Raw genomic sequence first — 24,444 nt, 5'->3', positions numbered from 1 at the left:
CGAAAGCAGTGACAAGGAAGAAAGCATTGTCACTATCTCCCTTGTCATGCCTAATATACAAGACATGCCCTAACTGCTGCTTTTCAATTTGACCAGGTACTTGATGTGATGCAGCAAAGCACGCACGCCTGTTTTGCAAGCTTACCTTCTTCTGCAAGGTCCTTGTTAATGACCAACTTGCCATGCCGCAGGTAGTTAAGAATAGGGCCGAAGTAGGTCGGGTCGCGGTCTATTAAGTATGCTCCCGTCTCGTCCTGCACGAACAGAGCGAAAAAGTTAACTGAAAGGTAACAAAGGACCAAGGCCCAAGTAATTAAAAAAAAAGGTAAAAAGGAACAAGCACAGCTGCATGCTTTACACATGCTTAAAGGGGTCCCGAAAATTTCAAGTAATTCTCAAGCGACCTTTCGTACAAAGTTGACCTTCACCGAACATGCAGATTGATTCAGGACCCCTTTAAATATACATTCCCACTGCAAACAAGAACAGTCTCAAACAACTATCAAATTAAAAGCACTAGTACAAGTGTCTACACTCTAAGAGAAACAAGCACGCGTAGGTTACATTTCTGCCACACTACAGTAACCATCATCTTGTTCGTTATCGCTTCCACTTTCTTCACACACTAAACACCACATGCAACAGATGCGTCACTTTAGGGAGGAGCTTTGCACGGACCCTCACTCTCTTGTATGCGTAATGTGAAAGACAATTAACTTAAAAGCTGGATATCTCGGAGAACAGGCACACTAAAAAATATCTTCCAACTGAAACTGTGTACAAACACCTCAACCTACATTTTTTCAATATAAACATGCCAACTTATGGCAGCCTGTAAAAAGTTAATTGGGCTGCTGACAGCAATAATCATCATCTAACTTTCTGTCCCCCTGGCCACTTAATTTATTTGCACAAGTGGTTCTGACGTGCCTTCAAAAGCCTAATGTTTAAATAAGATCATAAAGCTTACCTTAAAACACCCGGTATGTTTCAAGCATCAAGAAAGTCATACCTTATTGATAAATGCAGCCTATGATACGAGCAATAAATAACACACTTATATGCCAACGGGCAGTAACAGGCAGCAAATCGTAGTCTTCTTGAGAAACGAAATGGCATCTGGAAACATGACATCCCAGATGTTCCAGTTGTCACTACCCTAATAAACAGTTCGCTAGGTAGGAGCGATGGCAGATGCCCAACGCCACCCACCAAGAAGGAGTACCATAAGTTGGTGGCGTTACTTCGTCAAGCACACTGGTGCAGACAAAGAGGACGCAGCACGTGATATGATAAGATAAGAAATAAAAAAAAAGAGACAACAAAGAGCCGCCCCGCTCAGACACGCGCGAGCCACGGGAAGCGGATGCTGATTAAAAAGACCTCGCATCTCCACGCCCATCTATGCGGCAACCAACCTCCTCCCAGCTCCCCCCCCCTCTCTCCTATGGCCACATAGAGAGGGGATGGCGACGCAGCCCATACAGCACAGATGCGTCGACGAGTCGTCGGTATACGCCACGGTATACGGATTGCGGCCAAAAGTGCTTTTAGTTCTTCGAATGAGACACACACACACAAAAAAAAACATACCTAAAGTGAATTAGTAGATCAGCCTTTCACACTGCCGCAAGACGACGTTCGGTAGAAGAGAACACGCGCAAGAAATAAACCACGGTCCGCGTTTTTCCCCGACCTCCCATTTATAGAGGAGGTCGTGGTTTTTCCGCAGCTAGTTTGTCTATGCAAAACTAGACGGCGCCACCACACCGAAGCGCCACGGCCTTTTTTTTTTTTTTTTTTTTTGCGGCGCTGCCGCGGTGTGGCGTGTGGCGGACGTTGCCCTGCAGCCTAGAGCGAGAAACGGTGGTGGTAGCGATTCTTGAAGAAAGAAAAATGCACGAAATGAGAAACGGGCGGGTTTGACAATGCATTTGAAAGAAGTTTATGTAGCGCGAGGCAAAAAAAAAAAAAAAAAAAAAACGGACATAGGAAGGAATAGACTGAGAGGACAGAGCGCTACTAGCAACATGTTTATTTTCGACCTCCAAGCCGCTTTTAAGCCACAATCATGAGGCGCGCAAGCAGATAAGCACGTGTATTCAGATAAATGCACGACAATGCCATCTACCTACAAGAAAAAACGATAAATAGGACAACAACAAAAAAAAACATCACAGATAAAATCACGTATCACTGCGTACGCAGGAACACCAGTTCCTTGGGTGACGAGGCAATTGAAGGCTTTCTAATACATACATCTCCAAGAGCATCAATAAGTTCGGCTTATATGATCAACCGAGTCATCTCATCCTTATGCCGACCAACAATGATTGTACTCTGGAACAAAGGCCGGCACCCACACGCGTGAATGTGAAGAGCGAGAAAACCTGCGACAGTCACGTCATATATATATATATATATATATATATATATATATATATATATATATATATGTATAGAGAGAGAGAGAGAGAGAGAGTTCGGCGGAGTGTCGTATGCTACGGCGACAGCGAGAAGAAACGGAAGCCATGGAAGGCCTACACCGTCAACATCAAGCTAATGCATCGCCAAGCTAAAGTCTACAAAACAACCAAGAAGCAACCAGCATTAGTTATCAGAATCATACAGTTTCGCTGTTTCCAGCCTAACGCGGCCTTGTTGCAAGCTTCACCGCAATTCCCCCCCCCCCCCCTCAGTGTGCAGGCTGAAAAACTACACGCCACCAAAAACTCGGCTGTCGTCGTGAAGTCACGACAGCTTTTTTCGCTTCGATATCGCGCCAAATACCGTAATGCGCGGGGAAAGCAAGCAAAAAGAGAAAGAGGGAGGGGCGGGGGCGGCGGCAAATTTGGCACCAAGCACGTCGCCAAGCCACGTGCGCTCTCACCAGGGCTGACTGCGTCGGTCGGAACGAGCGCCTCGCGTTGCGATGTGCGAAGCGCGTTCACGCCTGAACGACCTCTCTCTCTCTCTCTCTTATATATTACTGCCGCTTTATGCGAAGCGAGCACGCGTAGTAAAACAAAAAAAAAAAAAGTCCCGGAAAAAGGATGAGAAAGCGCGTATTTTCATTTCTCACTTTTTTTGCGCATGCGCGTTCGTATGTGTGTCGTCATATCCCCTTTCGAGTTCGAATCGCGATGATCTGTCTCGAAACGTGTCAACTTTTCTCGCAACATAATCCTATTAGGTACACTCGATATTACATCTCGCGATGTCATTGGTTTTTGATTGATTTGTGGGGTTTGTCTCAAAACCACTATATGATGATTATGAGAGACGCCGCAGTGGAGGGCTCCTCAAATTTCGACCACCTGCAGTTCGTTAACGTGCACCCAAATTTGAGCACACAGCATTTTCGTCTCCATCGAAAATGCAGCCGCCGGGATTCGATCCCGTGACCTATATACGGGTCAGGAGCCCAGTACCTTACCCACTAGACCACCGCGGCGGGGCACATTACACGAAAGGGATAATGAGGTGATATGCTGTTTCGCGCGCGTTTCAGTAATTGATCGTAATTAGCACGTAATTATTATTTAATTATTATGCAGACGTGTTGCATTTCTGAATGGGAAGAATAAAACACAAGACTGAAAATAGATGCCTGGCCTGTGTTATGTTTGGTTGTATTTGTGTCGGGTAAAAGAATAACGCTCTTAATCTTGGTCCTGGAAAGCGGCACGTCAAACGATTGCCTAACTACAAGGTGGTGTCGCCAGCAGAGAGCGATCTTCTGCAGCAATGTGTAGCAATTAGTGCCAGTTTTCCACTCGGGAAGCGTGGTGTACAAATGTGCATCCCGCATTGCAATCTACTCCAAGAAACACGCTATGCATTACGCGCCTTCGTAGAGGACGGATGTGTACCATTTTTATACACACCACCACTGACGGAGTTATCTATAGTGAAGAGACTGCGTTGCAAACGGGCGACGATGGTGACGCGCAGGACATTTGGGACGTTACATGTAATACGTCAACGTCACTTTTTTTTTTACACGAAAGTGCCTTATGCCGGGGTCCACCACGGCTCCGCTGACGTACTTCCGTCACGGAAGTGACGGTGAAAAGTATATACTAAAGGATTGCAAAGAAAAAAAACAGAAGGCAACTAAACATCTTTCAACGATTGCCTAGTAATCTGTCAATGATTGCAAAACGTCAATGATGGGGTGATTTTTCATTTTTTGACCTTTGCAAGTGAGTGTATGTTTTTTGCGCCAGTGTATGTTCCTTCGCCAGACGAGGGTCCGTCAAACGCTGGATTACATAAACCTCGGGGGGTCTCGGCTGAGCTGGCTTCGATAATACATAACTTATTAGCTTATTTTTCAACATCACTCATTGAGTTTCGCTAGGTTAAACTCGGGCAATATTAGTTACTATCTACCTGAACTTGCTTTCACTAGCCTCATCGTTCCTGACGATGATAGTCTTCTCCTGATGGGTGACCTCTATCCCCTATCCCTCAAGAGGAAGGTATATAACAGCTCTATTTTGCCGGTACTAAGCTACGGAGCAGAAACCTGGAGACTTACAAAGAGGGTTCAGCTTAAATTGAGGACGACGCAGCGAGCAATGGAAAGAAAAATGGTAGGTGTAACCTTAAGAGACAAGAAGAGAGCAGAGTGGATTAGGGGACAAACGGGGGTTAATGATATCATAGTTGAAATAAAGAAGAGGAAATGGACATGGGCCGGGCATGTAGCGCGTAGACAGGATAACCGCTGGTCATTAAGGGTAACTGACTGGATTCCCAGAGAAGGGAAGCGGGTTAGGGGGAGACAGAAGGTTAGGTGGGCAGACGAGATTAAGAAGTTTGCGGGTATAAATTGGCAGCAGCAAGCACATGACCGGGTTAACTGGCAGAACATGGGAGAGGCCTTTGTCCTGCAGTGGACGTAGTCAGGCTAATGATGATGATGATGATGGGAGACCGGCATAGCGGGAAGCCTATACTGGGCAGCAACAAAATTCGGCGTGGCGGAGCGACCCGATCCAGATCCACCATGCAGCAAAAAATAAAGCTGTCGCACGCATCCGCTTGCATACAAGTTCATGTCCACATGGCATAACAACTGCAAACGATGTAACCTGAAGTGTCCAGCAAATTTGAAACTCAGCAACCAGCCGCATAGCGGCCGATACCTGCGGCGTTTCACCTCAATGCAAGGCCGGTTGTCGGCCGCCATGCAGAAGAAGGGACGAACCGCAAATCCACACGGCGTTTTCTGACGCAAGTATACTGTCGTTGATTGATATGTGGGGTTTAACGTCCCAAAACCACCATATCATTATGAAAGACGCCGTAGTGAAAAGCTTCGGAAATTTAGACCACCTGGGGTTCTTTAACGTGCACCCAAATCTGAGCACACGGGCCTACAACACTTCCGCCTCCATCGGAAATGCAGCCGCCGCAGCAGGGATACGAACCCGCGACCTGCGGGTCAGCAGCGGAGTACCTTAGCCACTAGACCACCGTGGTGGGGCAAGTAAGCTGTCGTGGTGAAGCGAAAAAAATCGTCATGGTACGAGAATTCGAACGCGGGACCAAAGCATTTTCCGGCGTGATCACTTCGAACTTTTAAACCATGCATGAGGGCGCACAGCGCGATCGAGGGTGAACTATAATGGACAGCTTAATGCGCCCAGTACGAGTGAGTATGGCGCGCGTCCGATTCGTCACCGCTATCGCAATGCACTTCCCTCGGTGTTTCAATATAGGATGTCGCTCGGTCGCACATGCGCAAGACGAAACAGTATGACAGACGAGTGCCGGAGACGACTCGTGGCCGACGACCCGCGAAGCGCACCACCACGCGGCTGTTACAGGAAATGCGAGGTGTCACCGACGGCGAATTCCGTTCATGCATACACGCATCCGACATGCACGGCAGGATGTTATTTTACGCCACGCTAAAGAGGAAAAAAAAAAAAGGGGGGGGGGAATTCTGAGGGTCCCTTACGCTATTCGCAGTCAAAGTCGAAAGCAGTCGTCTTTTTCTTCTCAGTAAACGCATTCATCATCCACCGCACCCTTTCCGCCCCTTAGCTGGTTTGTCACTGCACCCGTGATCGCTGCAACTTTTATCAAACGACGTCATACGATGACGTCATCACGTGACCTTACGGAGACACGCAATTAAGTGACGACAATTTTTTTTTTGTAGCGTAAGCTATACACTAACCAAGGTTGAGCAGTTTTGCGCGGTTTATCGAGAGCCGTGCTGAGCATGCCCGAGTACTAGTGACGTCACACAGCGAGCAGCTGGCGCGCCGGAGAACAAAGAGTTTCCTAAAATTATCTATAGGGGACTCTAGCTGGCGCTGCGATCGTTCATCGACCATGGGAATGATGGGTAGTACACGGATTTGCCCTATTGGCTTCATACTTGCGGGTGGCGAATCGTACTTGCGGCTTTGTTTATTGCTGCGTTTCGGTTTTTGCTTCAAAGGAAAGAACAAACCCTTTGGAACTTCGGGACCCGATATGAAATGGTAAGCCTAAAAGATTATAGCGCTTAAGCGCAACTCCTGAACATCCGCCGAGAAATGTTTCGTGACAAAGCTGCTTAATTCAAGCCACGCGAAGCCAAAAGGAACGTAAAGTAAGAAGGCTATAGACAAATCCGTGTACTACCCATCATTCCCATGCTGGCTGAAGCTCCGTACGTTGCAGCTCCCGTAGACACTAGCGTCATAGGTCCCTCTAGTGTGAATTTAGGAAACTCTACATATGCCGGAGAAGGCCTGGCAGCTCCTGCAGGAGTGATGTGTCACTAGTGGGCTGACATTCTACTCGCGCGAGCCCATTCGCCAGTTCCTCCGTCCGTCCTGTCTGCCCGTCCGTCCGTAGCTTACGCTACGTATATCCTTGCATAACCAGGCTAAGCCACTGCTACCTAGCATAACTCGTTTCGAAGCCGACGGTCAATTTCGCGTCTGATGAGGCATCCAAAGTTTCCGCCCTAAAAAGCAAGCGAAGATGACTACATCGGAGCAAATGTGACCCGAATAAGGCGGATCTCATATTGTCGTTCCTATAGCAGTCGATTAATTATTGTCAGAGTATCTGGGGGGGGGGGGGGGGGTCAACGTGTGGAACGGCCAACAATGGCCACTGGTGGTCGACGTATAAAAGAACTTTAGTATCGCACAAATCTTTACAGGGGTGCTGACCCGACTATATTCTTTTGTGTGTGTGTGTGTGTGTGTGTGTGTGTGTGTGTGTGTGTGTGTGTGTGTGTGTGTGTGTCGATTTCTCGAAAGTTTATTTAGAGATGTAGGGGTAAGTGCGAGTGCACTCTGAAAAATAAAAGGGTATGTTTTTAAATGCCAGTTTCGGATCCTACTGCACCCTGACGTCACAATACGGTATGAGCTTTTGGTCACGTGCTACCGGAAGATATTGCGACGTCCCCACGGCCGCACCACCCCGTGATTCCGTTGGTGACGCCCAATTAAGCGGGCCATCTTGGAAGTATCGGTACCTTAAGTTATCACAATTAGCCAGACTTCAACGCGAAATCACCAGAATTAGTAGCCTGACGTCAGTTTAGTGTCGATGTCGATAGGAAGAACCATGAAAAAAAATTACTCTAATATTTGTCTCGTCGGTATTTGCTGAGCATCACACTTGCTCAGGGTCATCTCTGTACACAGGAGATTTGTATGGTAGAGAAAACTCTCCTTCTGAAATAGATGTCAGCACACCTTTAAAGCACGAGGAGAACCGGCGCATTCAGCGTGGTATGGCCGATGGCACCTTTAAATCACGAGGGAATTTCCCAGGGGTGTCAGAATCACCTCAACTCACCTCTAATTAGGTCCCTGATTATTGCGAATATCGTGCTTACATGGCCGTCAGCAGTTGTTACCGGGGCACTTAATTGACTCTTGAAAGTCGCATGAACTTTACCCCGCGCAGTGCAGCGCGTTTGCACCCATCTCCGAGACAAATCCTGCCGACCATGCACGCTCTTTATCCTTATCTGAGGCCGCGACCGCAGTGATTGGGGAACTTCAAGTCATCAGATTGCGCGCATTACGCAAGTAGACTTGTCGAGAACGAACAGATGGATGAATGCGTTTCAGGGGTTTCAGACGTCCACAAAACTATCCTGGAAGGCATGCACCTCATTCGAACTGCATGTAGGGGCGTTTCAAGCATTTCGTTGCCATCGAATCGCGGCTGCCATGGCCAGGGAGTAGAACCTTCGTCATCCAGCTTATTACCAGAGCACTTGACGGCGCAGCCGAGAAAGACCGCGGCTGTCTTTTCGAACGAATGAAAATGTCACCATGACATCGGCCTCGGAGCACATTCACACCGCTGTCTCAAACGACAACCATTAGACAGCGCTGTCAGCGAGCGACGATCTGCGTGACGTCACAAAGCGCGCCATCACGATCGGAGACATTCCGAAACCGTGACGCACGCGACGAGTGTGTCGGTTCTCGCGCTGCTCGCAAGCTTCGGCGCGTCACACACGGCCGAAAACGCGGTTCCCAGCTGGGAAAAAAAAGAAGAAAAAATTGGCCCCGTATCTGCATGTTAATCTGCAAATGTCGTCGAAAGACGATAGTCTGGAGAGATTGCGCGAAACGTTTGTTTGATGTTCTGCGCAAGAAAATCAGTGAATGGTAATTCTGGAAGCACTGCGTTCAGAGTGCCTCGAGCGTGCAGCGGAGACGAACCAGCGCACCAAGTCACGTCACTCGTGAGACATGAGCGCTATCTGGCAGTTATCTTGGAAAACAAAACGCGCGGCTCCGCGCACGCCCGTCTCAAAGGTGATAAGGTGTAGAGCGCAAGGCGACGGGTAGGTGCCGCCACCGTGTCGTCTTAGCAAAGCGTTGGAAACACTTCCCTTTTCATGCAAGCGTCGCATGGTCAGCGTCACGTGATAAACGCTACGGTTCTTAGAATAACTTATGCTTTTTTTTAGTAAAGACGCACATACAAAATATATACGTGTTGTTATGCTGCCTCAGATATGCGCGATGACTGCTTTTTAATTGACATTCGCACAAGTATGAACGCTGAATCTTGAGCAACATTGGTGGGCGCTGCGGATGGGGTCGGCCGTTTGGGGCATCCGCTGGTGCAGCAGTTTAAAGTGCCTGGTACCGTTAAAGGTGAACAAACAGACAAATGGACAGACAGACAGACTAAAATTTTTGCTGTGAAGGTCCCCAAGAAAGACTGTCGTCTTTAAAAAAAGTGCTCAAAATCACGAGGCGCACGTGACGTATTTTCTTTTCCCGTGCCATCCCTACCTGCTTAGCGTCCAGCGCTTTCGTCGGGACGAGAGAAATGTATTTGCAGTGTGCGACAAATCTCCACCTCCGCCCGTACTGGACAGATTATGAAACTTCTTGCAGCGGTGAATTCGTGAGGCAATGTGCTTCTTTAGTGAATCCATTTCATGGCTACTGGAATAAAGTGTTGCAGGGCCCCTTTGAGCGCAGCTGACTGGATTCCCAGTTAAGGCAAACACGCGAGAGGGAGATAGAAAATCTGGTGCGCAGATGAAATAGAATAGCCTGCAGCGATAAAGTGGCAACAGACAGCACAAGACCAGGAACGTTGATTGGCGGAACATGGGAGAGGCCTTTGCCCTTCAAAAGTCGTAGCCAGGATGATGATAATGATAATAATGATTGATTGATATGTGGGGTTTAACGTCCCAAAACTACTATATGATTATGAGAGACGCCGTAGTGGAGGGCTCCGGAAATTTAGACCACCTGGGGTTCTTTAACGTGCACCCAAATCTGAGCACACGGGCCTACAACATTTCCGCCTCCATCGGAAATGCAGCCGCCGCAGCCGGGATTCGAACCCGCGCCCTGCGGGTTAGCAGCCGAGTACCTTAGCCACTAGACCACCGCGGCGGGGCATGATAATAATGATAAATGTGGGTCTTCTGCAGACCCATACAGGGAGTGGGCATACATCACGAGCAATAAGCTATACGTTTGATTTGTTTTTATTACTTTTTGTCGAGGATATATTTACTATCACTTCAATTCCTAGCTTTCAGATGCTACTCCACCGTGAACTATCCAAGTGAGATTGTCCGTCAAGTGCGACACATAAGAGGTGCGGCGCTTTTTTTTTTCTTTTTTTTAAGTGTGCACTGACATTCGAAGAACCTTTGCACGGTAATTTTTTGTGTCGCCATTTTTTGTTCTTTAATGTCACCATCGCTTGCGAACTGTCAAGAAGACGGGCGCAAATACCAAATCGTAGAAGGAAAAAAAAAGAAAACATGGGGTACAAAAACAAACAAAGAAAGAAAAAAAACGCAACCAAGATCTCGTTTGTCCGATACCGTTATTACGGGGCTTCGGTGTACCCGTACCTAGCATCCGTACAACTACGTTATAGCGAAAATCCCATTTCGTGATACGCGAAAATAATCGGAACGAATGAACAAAAGAAAAAACGCAGTCTTAGGCAGGTAAATTCTGTAGGACCGTCGTTTCACGCTCGCAGGAACACTCCAATGTTGAAACCTGTGATTGAAGGCATTACTACTACTGCAGTAGGCTACGACCTAATAATTATAATAAAAAATTGCCAGCCCCACCCACAACAACCTATGAAACAAGAAAGCACATGAAAACCGCGAAAGACAACCGCGCTAGCTTGTTTCTGCTCGAAATGTATTTTTATCGTCAAATGTAAACACCACGCACATGAAAGGGTTAAAAGGCTACCCCTCGCTGAACAGCGACGTCTGGGACCCTCACGAAATTTACCACGGCATTCATGTTTCCGACCTTAAAAACCAGCGACACAGCAGTGTGCATAGACGAAAAAAGTTGGCTAGCTGAAAACACTCGAGAAGTCTCTAACGTCACGAAAATGAGTGAGCGCCATTGGCTGGAGAGCTTACGTAAATTTTCTGCGGGAGGGACAGCGATTCTTGTGGACTTGTATGCAATCGTTGTGTAACAAATGCGCACCTTTAACGTTTGAACATGTTTAGAGAAATGCCCGAACGTGCAGTACTTCCGCGGGGCAATATGAAAAAAAAAAAAAACAGCTCCGGAATAGTAAAAGATAACCATGTTTTCGCTGTTTCGAGCGCGTTCCATGCACAGCGCGCGACAGGCAGGCGAAGCGACGACGCGTAGAGAAGGAAGTTTTTATTTTTGTTTCCGGCGCGACCAGAAAAGGAGGAGAAAGAAACATCGTCAAGGGAACAATCGAACACAGAATAAACAGAAACCACCGGAAGGTACGACTCACCACCGACGGTGGGCTTTTTAAAGGCACGCCGCTTCGATTGGCGCTGCAACGACGTTGGGCTGCCGGACTCAAAAAAGTCGCGTCATAACGTCCACTCCAATCGTGAGAAACCGAATCGTTAGTTGCGTAGATCTTGCGGTCATTAGCGACGCCGTGTTTGATTAAAGTAGCGAGTCTTGCAGAATTTGGAGAGGCCGACGAACAAGACAGGGAATGGCTACACAGTAGGAAAACCACCGCCGCGACACACGTTTCGATTTGTTACACTTCGACGCCGAGAAAGAAACGCGAATTCTAAAGAAACGAGGTGTGGTTGGAGTTAACGGCGGTCTGTTTATTACCGACGGGCGACGTTTAGGGGTTCGAAAAATCCAGCTTACTCTGGACGAGAAGCCACGAGCTCGTCAAAAAAACCACTGCTGCGACGCAAGTTTGTTCAATTTGTTCAATTTCGACGTCGAAATAAAACACAGCGAAATACATGCAGACACGAGGTGTTCACGAAGTGTGTGTAGGAACGGTGAACTTGAAAGAAGCTAGAAAAAAAAAAATGTGAGGATGGAACAGTAATCAAGTGAAGACGAACTACGGTACCTTGTCAGAGTCAAGTTCGGGGTCCTCTTGGCATAGTCGGTAGAGGAACGACTTGGGATCGCGACACAGGGTGGTACGCGTCGTCAGGAAGCAGGTGCCGCCGACGTTCAGCTTGACCCACTGGGCGTTCTTGGCCTGCTTGGACGTCGCACAGGACTTGGCGTTTTCGGTCGCCGACGGATTATCGTCAGCGTTGTCGGCCGCGGAGTTGAGGTCCCGGCCCGCCATCTTGAACGATCCCTCTCTTCGATGTGCGATATCGAGATTAAATGAAACGGCGACGCTAGGCGTCACTGGCATCGACAGCGGTGCTGTTTCGTTTTCGCTTTATTTTATTGTTTCCATTTCAATTGGCGTTGCCCAACGCCGCGCAGGAGAACTTGGCGTACTTTTTCGGGCATAATTTTTGTACAATAAGTAAAGGAATACTGCTGAGCAATAGCGCAACATTTACTATGAAGCTCTATGCCATGGTTTTTACCAATCCTTAATTTCTTTTGATGTTTTTATTAGATTTGATTGCATAAATTCTAGTGCTATAAAATGCGTAGAACATTCACTGTTATGTTTTTTGTAATTAGTCGCAGTGTGCATTTATAGTAATTAAAAGCCCGTCATGACCACCCTGAAGATGCCACGAAACTTCCTTCCTCCATGAGATGAAACCACAAAAGATAACTCTTTGGCTCGAGTTCTGGCTCCGCCACAGACCACATCGAGTCGAGACAGGACGAGCCATCGTCGAGTTAGTTGATCGGTCACCTTCCTTGCGTGAAACATGGCTGCTCGAAGGATCGCAAAGTCCTCCGTCGACTGGGCCGCCTTCGCCGAACGCATCCCGTCGAACCAGAAGCAATCCTTTCAGGCCTTCAAGGCGAAGTCCGATGGCTACCTTCGCAGGTTCGTGGCTGGCAGAGCATCTGCCCCTGTTCTCGACTCGGGCCACCTCGGGGTCGCCCGCTTGCCGACTCGTGGGGGGGGGGGGGGGGGGGTCAAAACTTTTTCATCCTGCTTTCGTTTATCTATTTTGCGTAATTTTAGATGCCCCTGCTTCTCTAGAGTAGCCATGAAGCTGCGAAAACGTATTTCCTGTCAATGGTTTCTGTAATCAGGTGTTCAACAGAACTCTGCCGCTGTTTCAGGTTGTGCCGGCCGTCGGTTCAGAGAACTCGGTTGGCTGTGCGCTACTGCAAGCTAGTATGTGCCAAGCAGCTCGTAGCATAGGCATGCATATCGCACTATAGCAAGGGGGTAAGCCAGAAAAGGGAGGGTGATAAGGTAGGAAACGATGATTGAAGAAGACAAATCAAGTCACGGACTTACATAGTAAGTATAGTTTAGCAAGAAACTTAACATAGCCAGCAATGTGAGTGGAAAGGAAAGGAGGAACGAAAAGAGTACTATGGTAAAGCAGGGCATAACATTGTGTCGATTGGGAAAGGGAATAGAGTTTGTGTATCGAGAGGAGAGGGGGCAATACAGAAAGTGTAGTAAAAGATGAAAAAAAAAAATATGTGACAATAAACTCGATCTGCTTACCTCAACTGCGCCGTTTACTCAGATTTCACGGGCGTGCAACTGGCTCACACGCTTTTACTTTCCCAGGGTCCTGAGCATGCCGGAGAACCCGCCTCCGATCGACTTCGCCATGTACCGGTCCCGCTTGGCGAACCCTGCTCTCGTCGAAAAGTTCGAAAAGTCGGTGAGTGGTCAAGCGTGGGGGCTGCACAGAGCTGTTGTAGTCCAGTGTGGTGCGATATGTAGGGAACACGAAGTGGTGGGCATTGGAGTTCAGCGGCCAAAGTGTTGCGCTACCGAACTCTGTTATACGGGTTCAACTCTCAGCCATGGCAAGTAGCTCCACCAAGGTGAGGGGGTGCAATAGTAGTAATGGTAATAGTACTAATAATAAAATCACTATCCAAGCACTCAGGGCAGATGTTTAACGAGCGAAACTGAAGCATCTGGTCTCAGTCTTTACCACGAGCAGTAATCTATGCAAGTTGCTTCTCCTGTAGCTTTTGAGTTCTCTGTCACCGCAGTTGATATGCGTGTGCTTTAATCTTCACGTCTTGTGGCAGCTTGACCTTTTGTGGCTTCTCTAATATTCTTGACATGGTGATTTAAAAACTGACTGTGTTGTGTATTGATATAAACTACAAAGAAATACTATGAAACACGTTGCATCAATATCAGGCCAGCAGTTTACTGAAACAAAGTGAGACTTGCTGCACTGACTCGTGAGAGTTTTTTCAAAAAGTGGGAACACAGTGTCATGCTATCTCATAAAGGCGCCACGTCACGATTGCATCAACAAGTATTTTGGGATGAAACTGCGGAAGAAAGTGGAACAGGGGTCTCGTGCTGCGATGGGGTAAGTTGTGCGGACTTCGTTTCAATAGGAAAGCGCCACATGTAGTGGCACCTCTGATGAGCTTTTGAAGTGCTTTGGTCTGTTCCTGTGAAGCTTCACCACGTGCCGGAACCACTTTTTAAAAATATTTGTTAATTTGGCGTTCCTTGCTTTCGCTGTACAAGGGAAACGGACCCAGGAGGTCCATGCCGACTTGATCGAAGGGTGTTCTGGGTGGCTCGATAGGGTGAAGTAATCCCGCAGGCTTAACAGATGGGGATTTTCGGCGCTGGCATTCGCGGCAGGCTTGAACGTACTGTTTAACGCAAGCGGCAAGTTTCGGCCAGTAGTAAGACTTTCGTACCCTAGCGATGGTTCGGGTGATGCCCAGATGGCCCGATGGAGGCTCGTTGTGGCAGGCAAATAGAATTTCCTCACGCAGCTCTGCGGGGACGACCAACAGGTAAGTTTTGTTGCTGGCGGCTGCGTTCTTCTTGTACAACACGCCCTGTCGTAAGCAGAAGGATGACAATCCGCGAGTTATATGCTGGGGCAGTGATACGTTGCGGCCCTCTAGATGTTCAATGATAGGTCGCAATTGAGCATCTGCTCGCTGCCGTAAAGCCAAGTCTGTTACGCTTACGGAGCCAAGGAAAGGGCAGTCCTCTTCGAAGCTCTGAGCGGCAAGCTCAACTGGCGCGCGTGACAACGTGTCCGCATCTTCGTGTGCACGACCGGACTTGTACACGATAGTGACGTCGTACTCCTGCAGACGTAGGCTCCACCTTGCCAGTCGTCCGGAGGGGTCTCTGAGGTTCGCAAGCCAGCACAGCGAGTGATGATCCGTCACTACTCTGAATGGACGGCCGTAAAGGTAAGGTCGAAACTTAGCAATTGCCCACACGACAGCAAGGCACTCCTTCTCCGTGGTACTGTAGTTTGACTCCGGGCGTGTTAGGGTTCGGCTTGCGTAGGCGATAACCTTTTCAATTCCCTCCTGCCGTTGGACGAGTACCGCGCCCAGACCGACGTTACTGGCGTCGGTATGAATTTCTGTTTCGGCTTCCTCGTCGAAATGTCCAAGAACAGGTGGTGATGCCAGGCGAAGCCGAAGCTCTGTGAATGCTGATTCTTGTTCAGCACTCCAAACGAACGGCGTATCGTCTCTAGTGAGTCTAGTTAATGGTTCGGCAATTTTCGAAAAATTGCGTATAAAGCGCCGGTAGTACGCGCATAGACCAAGAAACCGCCGCACACTTTTCTTATCGGCAGGAGTCGGGAAGGCTGCGACAGCGGCGGTTTTCTCAGGGTCAGGACGGACGCCTTCTGCGCTTACGACATGTCCAAGGAACTTTAGTTCTTCGTAACCGAAATGGCATTTTTGCGGCTTTAACGTAAGGTTAGCCGTCCGAATCGCCTCAAGTACTTGTCGTAGTCGCTTCAGATGTTCGGAGAAGCTGGTTGAAAACACGACCACATCATCCAAGTACACAAGGCAGCTTTGCCATTTTAAGTCAGTCAACACAGTGTCCATCATGCGTTGGAAGGTAGCTGGCGCAGAGCAGAGTCCGAACGGTAGCACCCGAAATTCGTAGAGGCCATCCGGCGTGACAAAGGCGGTTTTTTCGCGGTCGCGCTCATCAACCTCAATTTGCCAGTAGCCACTCTTTAAATCCAGGGAAGAAAAATACTTCGCTCGTCGTAGTCGGTCAAGCGAGTCATCAATACGCGGCAGCGGATAAACATCTTTTTTTGTGACGTTGTTGAGCTTTCTGTAATCTACACAGAAGCGAAGCGTACCGTCCTTCTTCTTAACCAGAACGACCGGTGAGGACCAGGGACTGTTCGAAGGCTGGATAACGCCGTCGTCGATCATTTCTTTCACTTGCTGCTTGATAGCTGCGCGTTCTGTCGGCGAGACGCGGTATGGCTGTTGGTGAATAGGTCTTGCGTCGTCGTAAGTGATTATCCTGTGCTGTGTAATTGGCGTCTGACTCACTTTAGACGACTGAGCAAAGCACGCCCTGAATTCAAACAATAGCTCTCGCAAGGCCCTCTGGTTCTCTTCTGGCAGTGCACTGTTCATGTCAACATCTATTACGGTTTGTCCATTGCGGCTACTGTCTTCACAGGCAAAACACTCAATGACGTCCTCCAAGGCTTCAGCGTAGGCGACCGCAGTGCCCCGGAAAAGGTGACGATGCTCATTGGTGAAATTTGTAATCATGACCTCGGCTGTACCGTTCCGAATGTCAATGATGCCTCGTGCCACAGAAATTCCAAGCGCCAGCAGCAGGGAGACGTTGCACTCTGCCACTGTTTCACCGTCACTGGTTCCTTCGGAAGTCACCTGAATTAGGATACTTGCACGAGGTGGTATTGTGACACTGTCGTCGGAAACACGGAGGGCGGTTGTACGGCGGTTGGAGTCCCTTGACGTAGCGTTGACTGTCGAAAAGGAAATGCAGCGTCGCCGTAGGTCGATTACGGCGCCATATTCCCGAAGAAAATCGAGGCCGAGAATTAATTCGCGGGAGCAGTCACGTAGCACGATGGAGCTGACCAAAAACGTGCAGCCTCGTATTTGTAGCCTGGACGTGCACAAACCAACCGGCGTTACAACATGTCCGCCAGCTGTACGTACATGCGATCCTGTCCAAGGCATTATCACTTTCTTCAAGGTACGTGCCAATTGTCCGCTAATAATCGAGTAGTCAGCACCAGTGTCTATTAAGGCAGTTAAATTGCGACCGTCGAGCAGCACAGGTATGTCCATTGAAAAGTCGCTCAGCTGGGATACAGGCGCCGGCGTAGTCGAATTTCCGTTGGTCCGATGTCGCGTCGATTGGAGGGCGAGGTCTTCATCACGTCGAGAATCAGCGGCCTCGCCTCGAAAGGTCGCTGGCGTTAGTTTTCCAGGCGAGGGCTCGGAGACCGTCCTTGCGGCCTTCGATTTCCGTTGCCTGAATAAGATGACGACCGCGGTGACGGTGAGCGCGACTGACGCCTGAGTGGGACGTTCTGCCGAGCGATAAAATCTTCAATTTCTGGTGGTCTCTGTCCAAACCGGGGGCGGGGTGAATTGGCAGGAAAACCCTGCAGCCCAAGTCGGCGGTACTGGCAGTCTCGGTAGAGGTGACCCGCTTCACCGCAGTGGTAGCAAAGCGGTCGTCGGTCGGGCATGCGCCATATGTCGGATTTACGCATGACGGGTCGAGTGTCTGCAAAATAAGGGACCACCTGTGCGGACTGCAGTGTGGCGTACGGGGTTGCGGCTGGTAGTGGGACTGGTGCAGGTGCGTTGTGTTCGAACGTGTCGGTATAAGTGGTGCGCTGGAAACCACTCACTGGGGATGGTGTCGTGGACGACGGAACGGTGCGTCTCAATACGTCTGCGTAGGTCACCCCTAGAGGTTCACTTGAAGTTGCGAACGCCTGAAGTGGTGCAGCAACCTGCGTTGGTGTCTCGCGGCGAGGTGTGCCGAGCGCATGCTGAACTTCGTCACGTATGATGGTGGCGATGCAATTCGTGGAAGGCTGCTGCTGCGCCTGGTTCAGCTGTTGCAGCTGTTGTAGCTCGTCGCGAACAACCGAACGTATCAGCTCGCGAAGCGCTCCCACGTCGGTCGGGAACGAGCCTAGCCCGGTGGTATAGGTAGCATTCACTTGCCGATCGTACTGGTTCCGCTGCTGCAGCGCCTTTTCCATGGCGACGGCTTCAGTGAGGAACTCCGCGACCGTTCTAGGCGGACTACGAATGAGTCCAGCGAAGAGCTGCTCTTTCACACCTCGCATCAAGTGTCGCAGCTTCTTGTCTTCCGGCATGGTTGGATCGGCGCGAGTGAACAGATGAACCATATCCTCCACGTATGTAGCCACACCTTCATTAGGCATCTGCATGCGGGACTGGAGGGCCCTTTCAGCGCGCTCTCGACGATCGAGACTCGAGTACGTTTCGCGGAGCCTGTGACAGAACTCATGCCACGACGTTAGGAGGCCCTTGCGGTTCTGGAACCATGTGCGAGCACCATCCAGAAGACTAAAGTACACATTCTTGAGCTTCGCTACTTCGTCCCACCCGTTGAAATCCGCTACGTACTCGTACTCAGCCAGCCAATCTTCCACATCTTCATAGAGGCCACCACGAAAGGGACTCGGAACACGTGGTTTTTGTAGCGTGTAATGAGTGGGTGCAGCTGCGGGTGCAGCGGTTGGAGCAGCGGCGGCTCCAGCGGTAGGGGAAGCGGTGACAGCAACAGTATTCTCCATACCAGTCGACGTACTTGTACTGTGAGGCACAAACTCGGGGGACAGTCCTCGAATCCTCCGACTGAAACGGTGTACCGGCGTAAGCTCTGGGTTTTGGGTCACGTTCCGGCTGCTAGAAGGAGTCTGTTGCATAGGTGAGGTTACCCAGCACCTCCACCATTAAAATGTCACGTTAAAGAGACAGGAGACGTTTTTAAGGCGTCCTCACAAAAGTCCGAAGAGCGGTCGGCTCAGCGCAGCCAAAAACAGAACAATGGCACGAGGGGAACTGCCACTTCGTCTGCCTCTTTTGCGCTGGCAGATCAAGCGCGCGGCAATATTGTTGAGTACAGATGCTGCGTCTCAACTTGTGCCTACTTTCGCAGATGTATATGATGTCAAGAAAAATATTTTCACGCATCAATATCTGAAACCGAGCTGAGAGATGTGGGACAATTTTTGCAGGGGATTGTTCCGTTGCATTCGTTGTTATGGGAGCTAAGTGAGAGGTGAGCGAAAGGCGTTTTTCGCAGCCTTTGACTGTTACGGGGCCCACTGGTCGCCAGCACCTGCTGCATGTTTCTTATCCCTATATTCTGATATGCTGTGGAGTCTTTTCAGCTCATCGAGAAGATGGGCTACTCGAGAGTTCATAACACACACAGTTGCACTGTGTGTCCATCTTGCACTTTTGCCATCCGTGTGGTGGTTCTTTGTGCTACTGGTCAAGCTCTCCGAAGCTTTGCTTATACCAGTATCCCTCAGTGCGTGGCTTCTTGAGTTAAGGCTTCCCTTTTTTTGCCTTTCAGTACAAGGCCTTCAGCGTGCCTTTCCCGAAGGAGCACCTGACGGCCAAGATTGATGCTCAGGAGCAGGCTGCGGTGAGTGCCCCATTCTCTGTACTAATTTTCTGCTTTTGAAATGGAGCACACTGGACTAATTAAGGAAGTCGAGTCCTTGTAACTCTTTGCGGTTCATCGCGTGGCTGCACAACATGGCTGCAGCAGTTCGTGGTCAGGCACTGCTGGACAAGTTCTTTTGCGGTTGATTTATGCACGTGTTTTCTCACTGTATTACACGCAAAGCTGGTTATAACAAAGTCACACCTGCCATGAAAATACTTTGTTATATTCGATATTTTGTTGTAAACATGTATTCGTAGCACTGTATCCATGACAACGATATTCTTCACTTACTTTGTTATAACGAATAATTTGTTATATCGAGGCTTGATTGCATGTGCAATATATGAAAGTGTAGATAAACATCTTTCATTTGAGCTCCGAGTCTTAAAACAGAACGGACGGAAGGTGGGAAAGGGTTTGCGATCGCAAAGAATTAACATTCTTTTCACGGACACCACAAAAAAAAAAGCATTGTAGCCGGGAAACGTATAATGCAAGTGCATTGCCCGAATTCGGCAAAAATTGCTGCTGTGTTATAAAAATCAACATTGCACTCAGCTGTACCATATCGTGAAGGCTTTTTAAGTGATCTAGCAAGCGCTGACAAAGAAGAGGGAAGAAGGCTGGACGCGCACAAACTCACTGCTTCGTTAGTTGCGAAAGAAACCTGTGACACACGGGGCATCGGTGGAGCCAGTGCTTTGACAGGTGGTCCTGTCTCGTAGAGTTGAGACCTTGAAGGTGAAAGACCGCTTGACCACAGCGACACATCGCGTTCCAAAGATTCTTCATTGCTTCAAAGTTTTCATTTTCCCCAAACCTCTATCTCATTTGAAATTCATCAGTTGCGAGAGTATGCCTGGCCGTTCGTCTTTGTTCATAAGTAGAGCCCTTTTATACGAGACACTCATGTAAGAGACAGATTGGTATGAGAGACACCAGTGTGCTTGCATTGAAATATGTGTTGATAGAAAAATGCACACATGGTACCCTGCTTATTAGAGATGCCTCATATAAAAGACGGAAATGATTCCCGGGTGCATGTCTGTCATATGACTTCAATTGTATTAGCACAGCCTGCGTGATGAATATCAAACAACTTGGCGGTATACTTGATCTCTACCTTGGAAGAATTTATTTGTCAGTTCAAGGCTTACAGAAGTCTCTAACGGAAGTCTCGCAAGAACTGTCATGCGCAACAACAGTGATCCAGGTAGCCCTGTCGTTCTGTTGCTCAAAAAAGGATTGACAGTAACAAACTGGCCAACTGCTAATATTTGATGAATGAAAGCTATTCGCAATCAAACATGTAGGAACCCTTGGTAATTTTCTGTAGAGAAAAAGTTTGCCTGTACACTTTATGTGGTGTTAGTTCAATTTGTTTGTCTAGAAGGCTAGTTCATGTTCAATTCTTAAACCATTAGTTCGTTGTTTGCACTTTTTACTTTGTGTGCCTTGTTTTAAACGTGACGGTTGTTTTCTGCACAGAAAGAAGAGGCTGCAGCTTTCATTTCGGAGTCAAAAAGCCGTATTGAAGAGTACAAGAAAGAGGTGCGTGGTAGTTTTTTTTTATTCTCAGTGACATATACGGGCGTGAGTAAAAGTACACAGACTACTGGATCACATGGCAGAATGTGTTGACGCACTATTTACTGACACAGAACCTGCTGTTAAGAGCTCCTGCCAAGACGGGTGGCCTTTCATGCCACATTATCTGACGAGGTTGTGGCACTTGTAAATGAAATTTCAACTGGGCGCAATTTTCTGTGCTCCATCACGTCTGTGCTGTTGTTTTACGGGGCCAGCTAGGGCACTTTGTGCACATTAGCACTTTTTACACTGGTCTATTAGCCTGATTCTGCATAGGTAGGATTGTGTAACCCGATAAAGCCAAGCATAAATAAGTCACTACTGTACATAAAAAGTTTTATGTCAAGGTGAAGTGAATGCAGTATACGTTGAGAGATTCCGACCAACAAATTAGATCCCGCAGCTAAAGCTAGGCAGTGGGAAATGGGAAATGTCGCTTTTAAAGTTCTCCGAGAATGCTACATTAGAAACCGGAACATAGGTTGACTCTTCCAGCTTTGTAAGGCTTAAAGAAAAAAAAAAGCTAATAAATGGTGAAAGCAACCCAGACACCCTCGTGCAAATGGGGCACGGCCGCCTTGTCTGTGGAGGCACCTTCCCCCCCCTTTTTTTTAAGTGTTGCCCTTCCGCAACGTACCTGTGTATCGAAAGACCATGAACCGCTTGGTACGCGGCGTCGTCCTAACTCTAGTCGGATAACACTTGCTTTTCACGGCCAACAGTGTCTCGTCGTCCATTCCATCGCTGATGCTGCATTTTTCAGATTTGCGCACCATGTCTTCAGGAAGAGATTTGTGGGCTGACAACCCTCGGCTAAAAATGGTTGTGACTGGTGTATGCAGACGGCAGCCAGTCCTGGCATTGCCACCATGCATCAACTCGTTATAAAACTCAGCCATACGATCATAAAGTGGCTCTCTGAGCTGGGGCCTTCATAGGAGCTGCAGTAGACTCACACGGAACGTTGAAGGGACAAGGAAATCGTTTGAGTAAACAGGAGTCCCATTTATCAAGATTTAAACAGGTGTGCGGAATTCAACCAGGAAACCAACCATATTTGAGACATTTCCACTTAAGCGACCATTTCGTTTAGGAAATTTTTATTAACCGAGATTTAAATGATCCAGTGCAACAAAGCAATTGAGCGTTTCTCGCCGTTTTTAATTGTTCAGTGAGAACGAGCTTAGACATTGGCAGCAAGAGAGTTCAATCAGCGAGCACGAGCTCATTCCGAGGCTTGGCGGCGATTGTTTAAATTGTGCTCTAAAGCCAGTGGTTTTTGTTGCTGCTCTTTTTTTACTTAGCTGGCAAGGTTCGAGGCCATGATCCCGGCATTGCACATGACCATGGAGGACTTATACGACTACTTCCCCGACCAGAGGATTGACGTCGACAACCCGACGTACTGGCCTCACGACGGCAGCGCCGACGCTGACGACAGTCTGGACTACGCGGACCAGGGCGACGACCACTAGACCACTCCAACTTGCGTGCCGCAGTCATCGCGGACACGTGGTTCACTTAGTGCGTCTTTGTCGTGCTTAGCGACTGTGAGCCGAGCGTTTGGGAAAGATTGAATTAAAGAGGTTTACACTAGTAGCACTGTGCGGTTGGTGATTCTTAGCTGCAACACACACAGTTCTAGGTTAAATGCGTTAGCGTAGACCTCGACGTTGAAGTGGTGTACAAGTGCCGTTGGCGGAGACGCCTGGCAAGTAATGCTGTCGTGTATTGTTCATCGTGCTTAATTTCAGGCTTCATTGTGAATTTCTTTACAGTGCAACACTAGCAACGCAGACAAGGAAGAAGCAAAAGAGAAAGAAAAGACTGCTCTTTCCTCGTCTGTGTTTCTGGTGTTGCGCTGTAAAAAAGTTCACAGCGAATCCCAACCAACTGGCCCAACTTACTACTACTACTAAACTTCGGGCTTCAGAAAAATTTTTTGTACCCATGCGAAGCAACAAAAAGCCAGTTGAGATTTTTTTCATGAAGGCCTAGTTGTCTGAAGACAGTTGCTGTTGTAACTTTTTAAATGACGATTAAAAGTTACCACTTATTATTAGTAGGCACTGTGCCTCTGCCAATGCAGCCGTGTTCGGGTAGAGTGCGGTGGATGTGAAGTCACTTTTTTTGCCAAGCGCTGCCGGGACTGCTTGACCAAGCGTACATGACTCGGCAGTCAAGCAGCCATAGAAGCTCTTCACTACTTGAGGCTTTGCGAAAAGGAACATAACTGCAGCACCCGCCTTTACCTCGTGGCCCGTTTGGTACCAAGTTTATTTTATTTTTATTTACAAGCAGTCTTGAATTCGAGACATAGGTGTGGGTACATATTTTAGTACAAACAACAAAAGAAACGTGACACTAAAATTTGACAGATGAAAATATGGTATGCTTACATAAATGTTCAACAGAATCATTGATCAGGTGCGAGTACCGATGCCGATAGGAAAACAGAAAAAGAACAGCCTCTAAGATGATAGATTAAGAAATAGATTAAAACAAGCTTTTGGTACACCGTGGTGTGTGGGTCAGCTAAAAAGTTGCGTTTTGTGTGGTTGCGCACTTAGAACTGCCTATTTTGAACTATCCTGGAGTGGCTGTCGCAAGTAAAGGTTTGAAGTGCTCACTACATCGCAATTCATTATCCCTGGATTATGAAAGTACCCATTGCTCTTCCGTAAGGTAGTATGTGCATCTGTACAGCTGCATGCTTTGTTGATGGCATTGCTGGTGATGACGGTTAATTATGCTCCCGCACTTCGTGATGTGTGGGCCTGTAAACGACTCATTTATTGGATAGTTTTTACAGTGCAATTCTATGGTAAGTTTGTACGCTTCTGTGATGCAGTGTTATGTACGTAAATGTGCCTCCTTGCACTGGACAAGAAAGACGTAGGGCTTTATTTCCAAAACGGTTTTAAGCACTGGCGTGGCTCTATTGATTGATTGATTTGTGGGGTTTAACGTCCCAAAACCACCATATGATTATGAGAGACGCCGTAGTGGAGGACTCCGGAAATTTTGACCGCGTGGGGTTCTTTAACCTGCACCCAAATCTGAGCACACGGGCCTACGACATTTCTGCCTCCATCGGAAATGCAGCCGCCGCAGCCGGGATTCGAACCCGCGACCTGCGGGTCAGCAGCCGAGTACCTTAGCCACTAGACCACCACGGCGGGGCTGGCGTGGCTCTATTGTACAACGGGTACCACAAAGAAGGTATAGACTCGATTCTGGCTTGGACCCGCTATTTTTATCGCTTGCATCCATTGCAGTTTTTCAGTCGTGGACAATGTTGCCTTTTTGCTCAAAACCAACTATGCTGATACCGCATTACTGCGGAACAAGTGCTTTAAAGGGACGCTAGAGAAGAGAACGATTTTTTTGTTACTGATGAATGACTCTGTAGTGAGACGTGACAGACATGACGGCGACCAACACGCTGTGCCAGTCTTGCTTTACTCCTTACCAGGAGTAAACGAGACC

The 24,444-nt window shown here is 48.3% G+C and overlaps 2 protein-coding genes across 4 annotated transcripts in view; one reads left to right on the top strand and one right to left on the bottom strand.

Moving 5' to 3' along the window:
- inc (BTB/POZ domain-containing protein inc) overlaps nucleotides 1-12,128 on the bottom strand; it is a 31,776-nt gene extending 19,648 nt beyond the window's left edge. For 2 of the 3 annotated variants that reach the window (XM_075868845.1, XM_075868844.1), the window contains exons 1-2: nucleotides 11,860-12,128; nucleotides 146-254 (exon numbers count right to left, since the gene is read on the bottom strand). In XM_075868845.1, the coding sequence (XP_075724960.1) occupies nucleotides 146-254; nucleotides 11,860-12,087 (337 nt within the window). In that variant the 5' untranslated portion in view covers nucleotides 12,088-12,128. The remainder of the gene's footprint in view (nucleotides 1-145; nucleotides 255-11,859) is intronic. The other variant, XM_037431622.2, reaches the window with a different exon arrangement.
- Nucleotides 12,129-12,577: 449 nt separating this feature from the next.
- On the top strand, nucleotides 12,578-22,554 carry ATPsynD (ATP synthase, subunit D). The gene is made up of 5 exons (XM_037431623.2): nucleotides 12,578-12,759; nucleotides 13,465-13,561; nucleotides 19,270-19,341; nucleotides 20,854-20,916; nucleotides 22,260-22,554. Exons 1-5 carry the CDS (start codon nucleotides 12,638-12,640, stop codon nucleotides 22,428-22,430), a joined length of 525 nt encoding a protein of 174 aa, XP_037287520.1. The 5' UTR covers nucleotides 12,578-12,637; the 3' UTR covers nucleotides 22,431-22,554.
- The last annotated feature ends 1,890 nt before the right edge of the window (nucleotides 22,555-24,444 follow it).

This window comes from Rhipicephalus microplus, chromosome 7, assembly GCF_043290135.1.
Source record: "Rhipicephalus microplus isolate Deutch F79 chromosome 7, USDA_Rmic, whole genome shotgun sequence".
Taxonomy (NCBI): Eukaryota; Metazoa; Arthropoda; class Arachnida; order Ixodida; family Ixodidae; genus Rhipicephalus; species Rhipicephalus microplus.
This window is presented reverse-complemented; position numbering and strand designations above follow the sequence as displayed.

Excerpts from the sequence above, each read along its gene's own strand:
- ATPsynD (XM_037431623.2), top strand. The coding sequence starts at position 12,638 with ATGGCTGCTCGAAGGATCGCAAAGTCCTCCGTCGACTGGGCCGCCTTC. Across the intron at positions 12,760-13,464 it reads TCCGATGGCTACCTTCGCAG|GGTCCTGAGCATGCCGGAGA; the intron begins GTTCGTGGCTGG and ends TTACTTTCCCAG. Across the intron at positions 19,342-20,853 it reads ATGCTCAGGAGCAGGCTGCG|AAAGAAGAGGCTGCAGCTTT; the intron begins GTGAGTGCCCCA and ends TTTTCTGCACAG.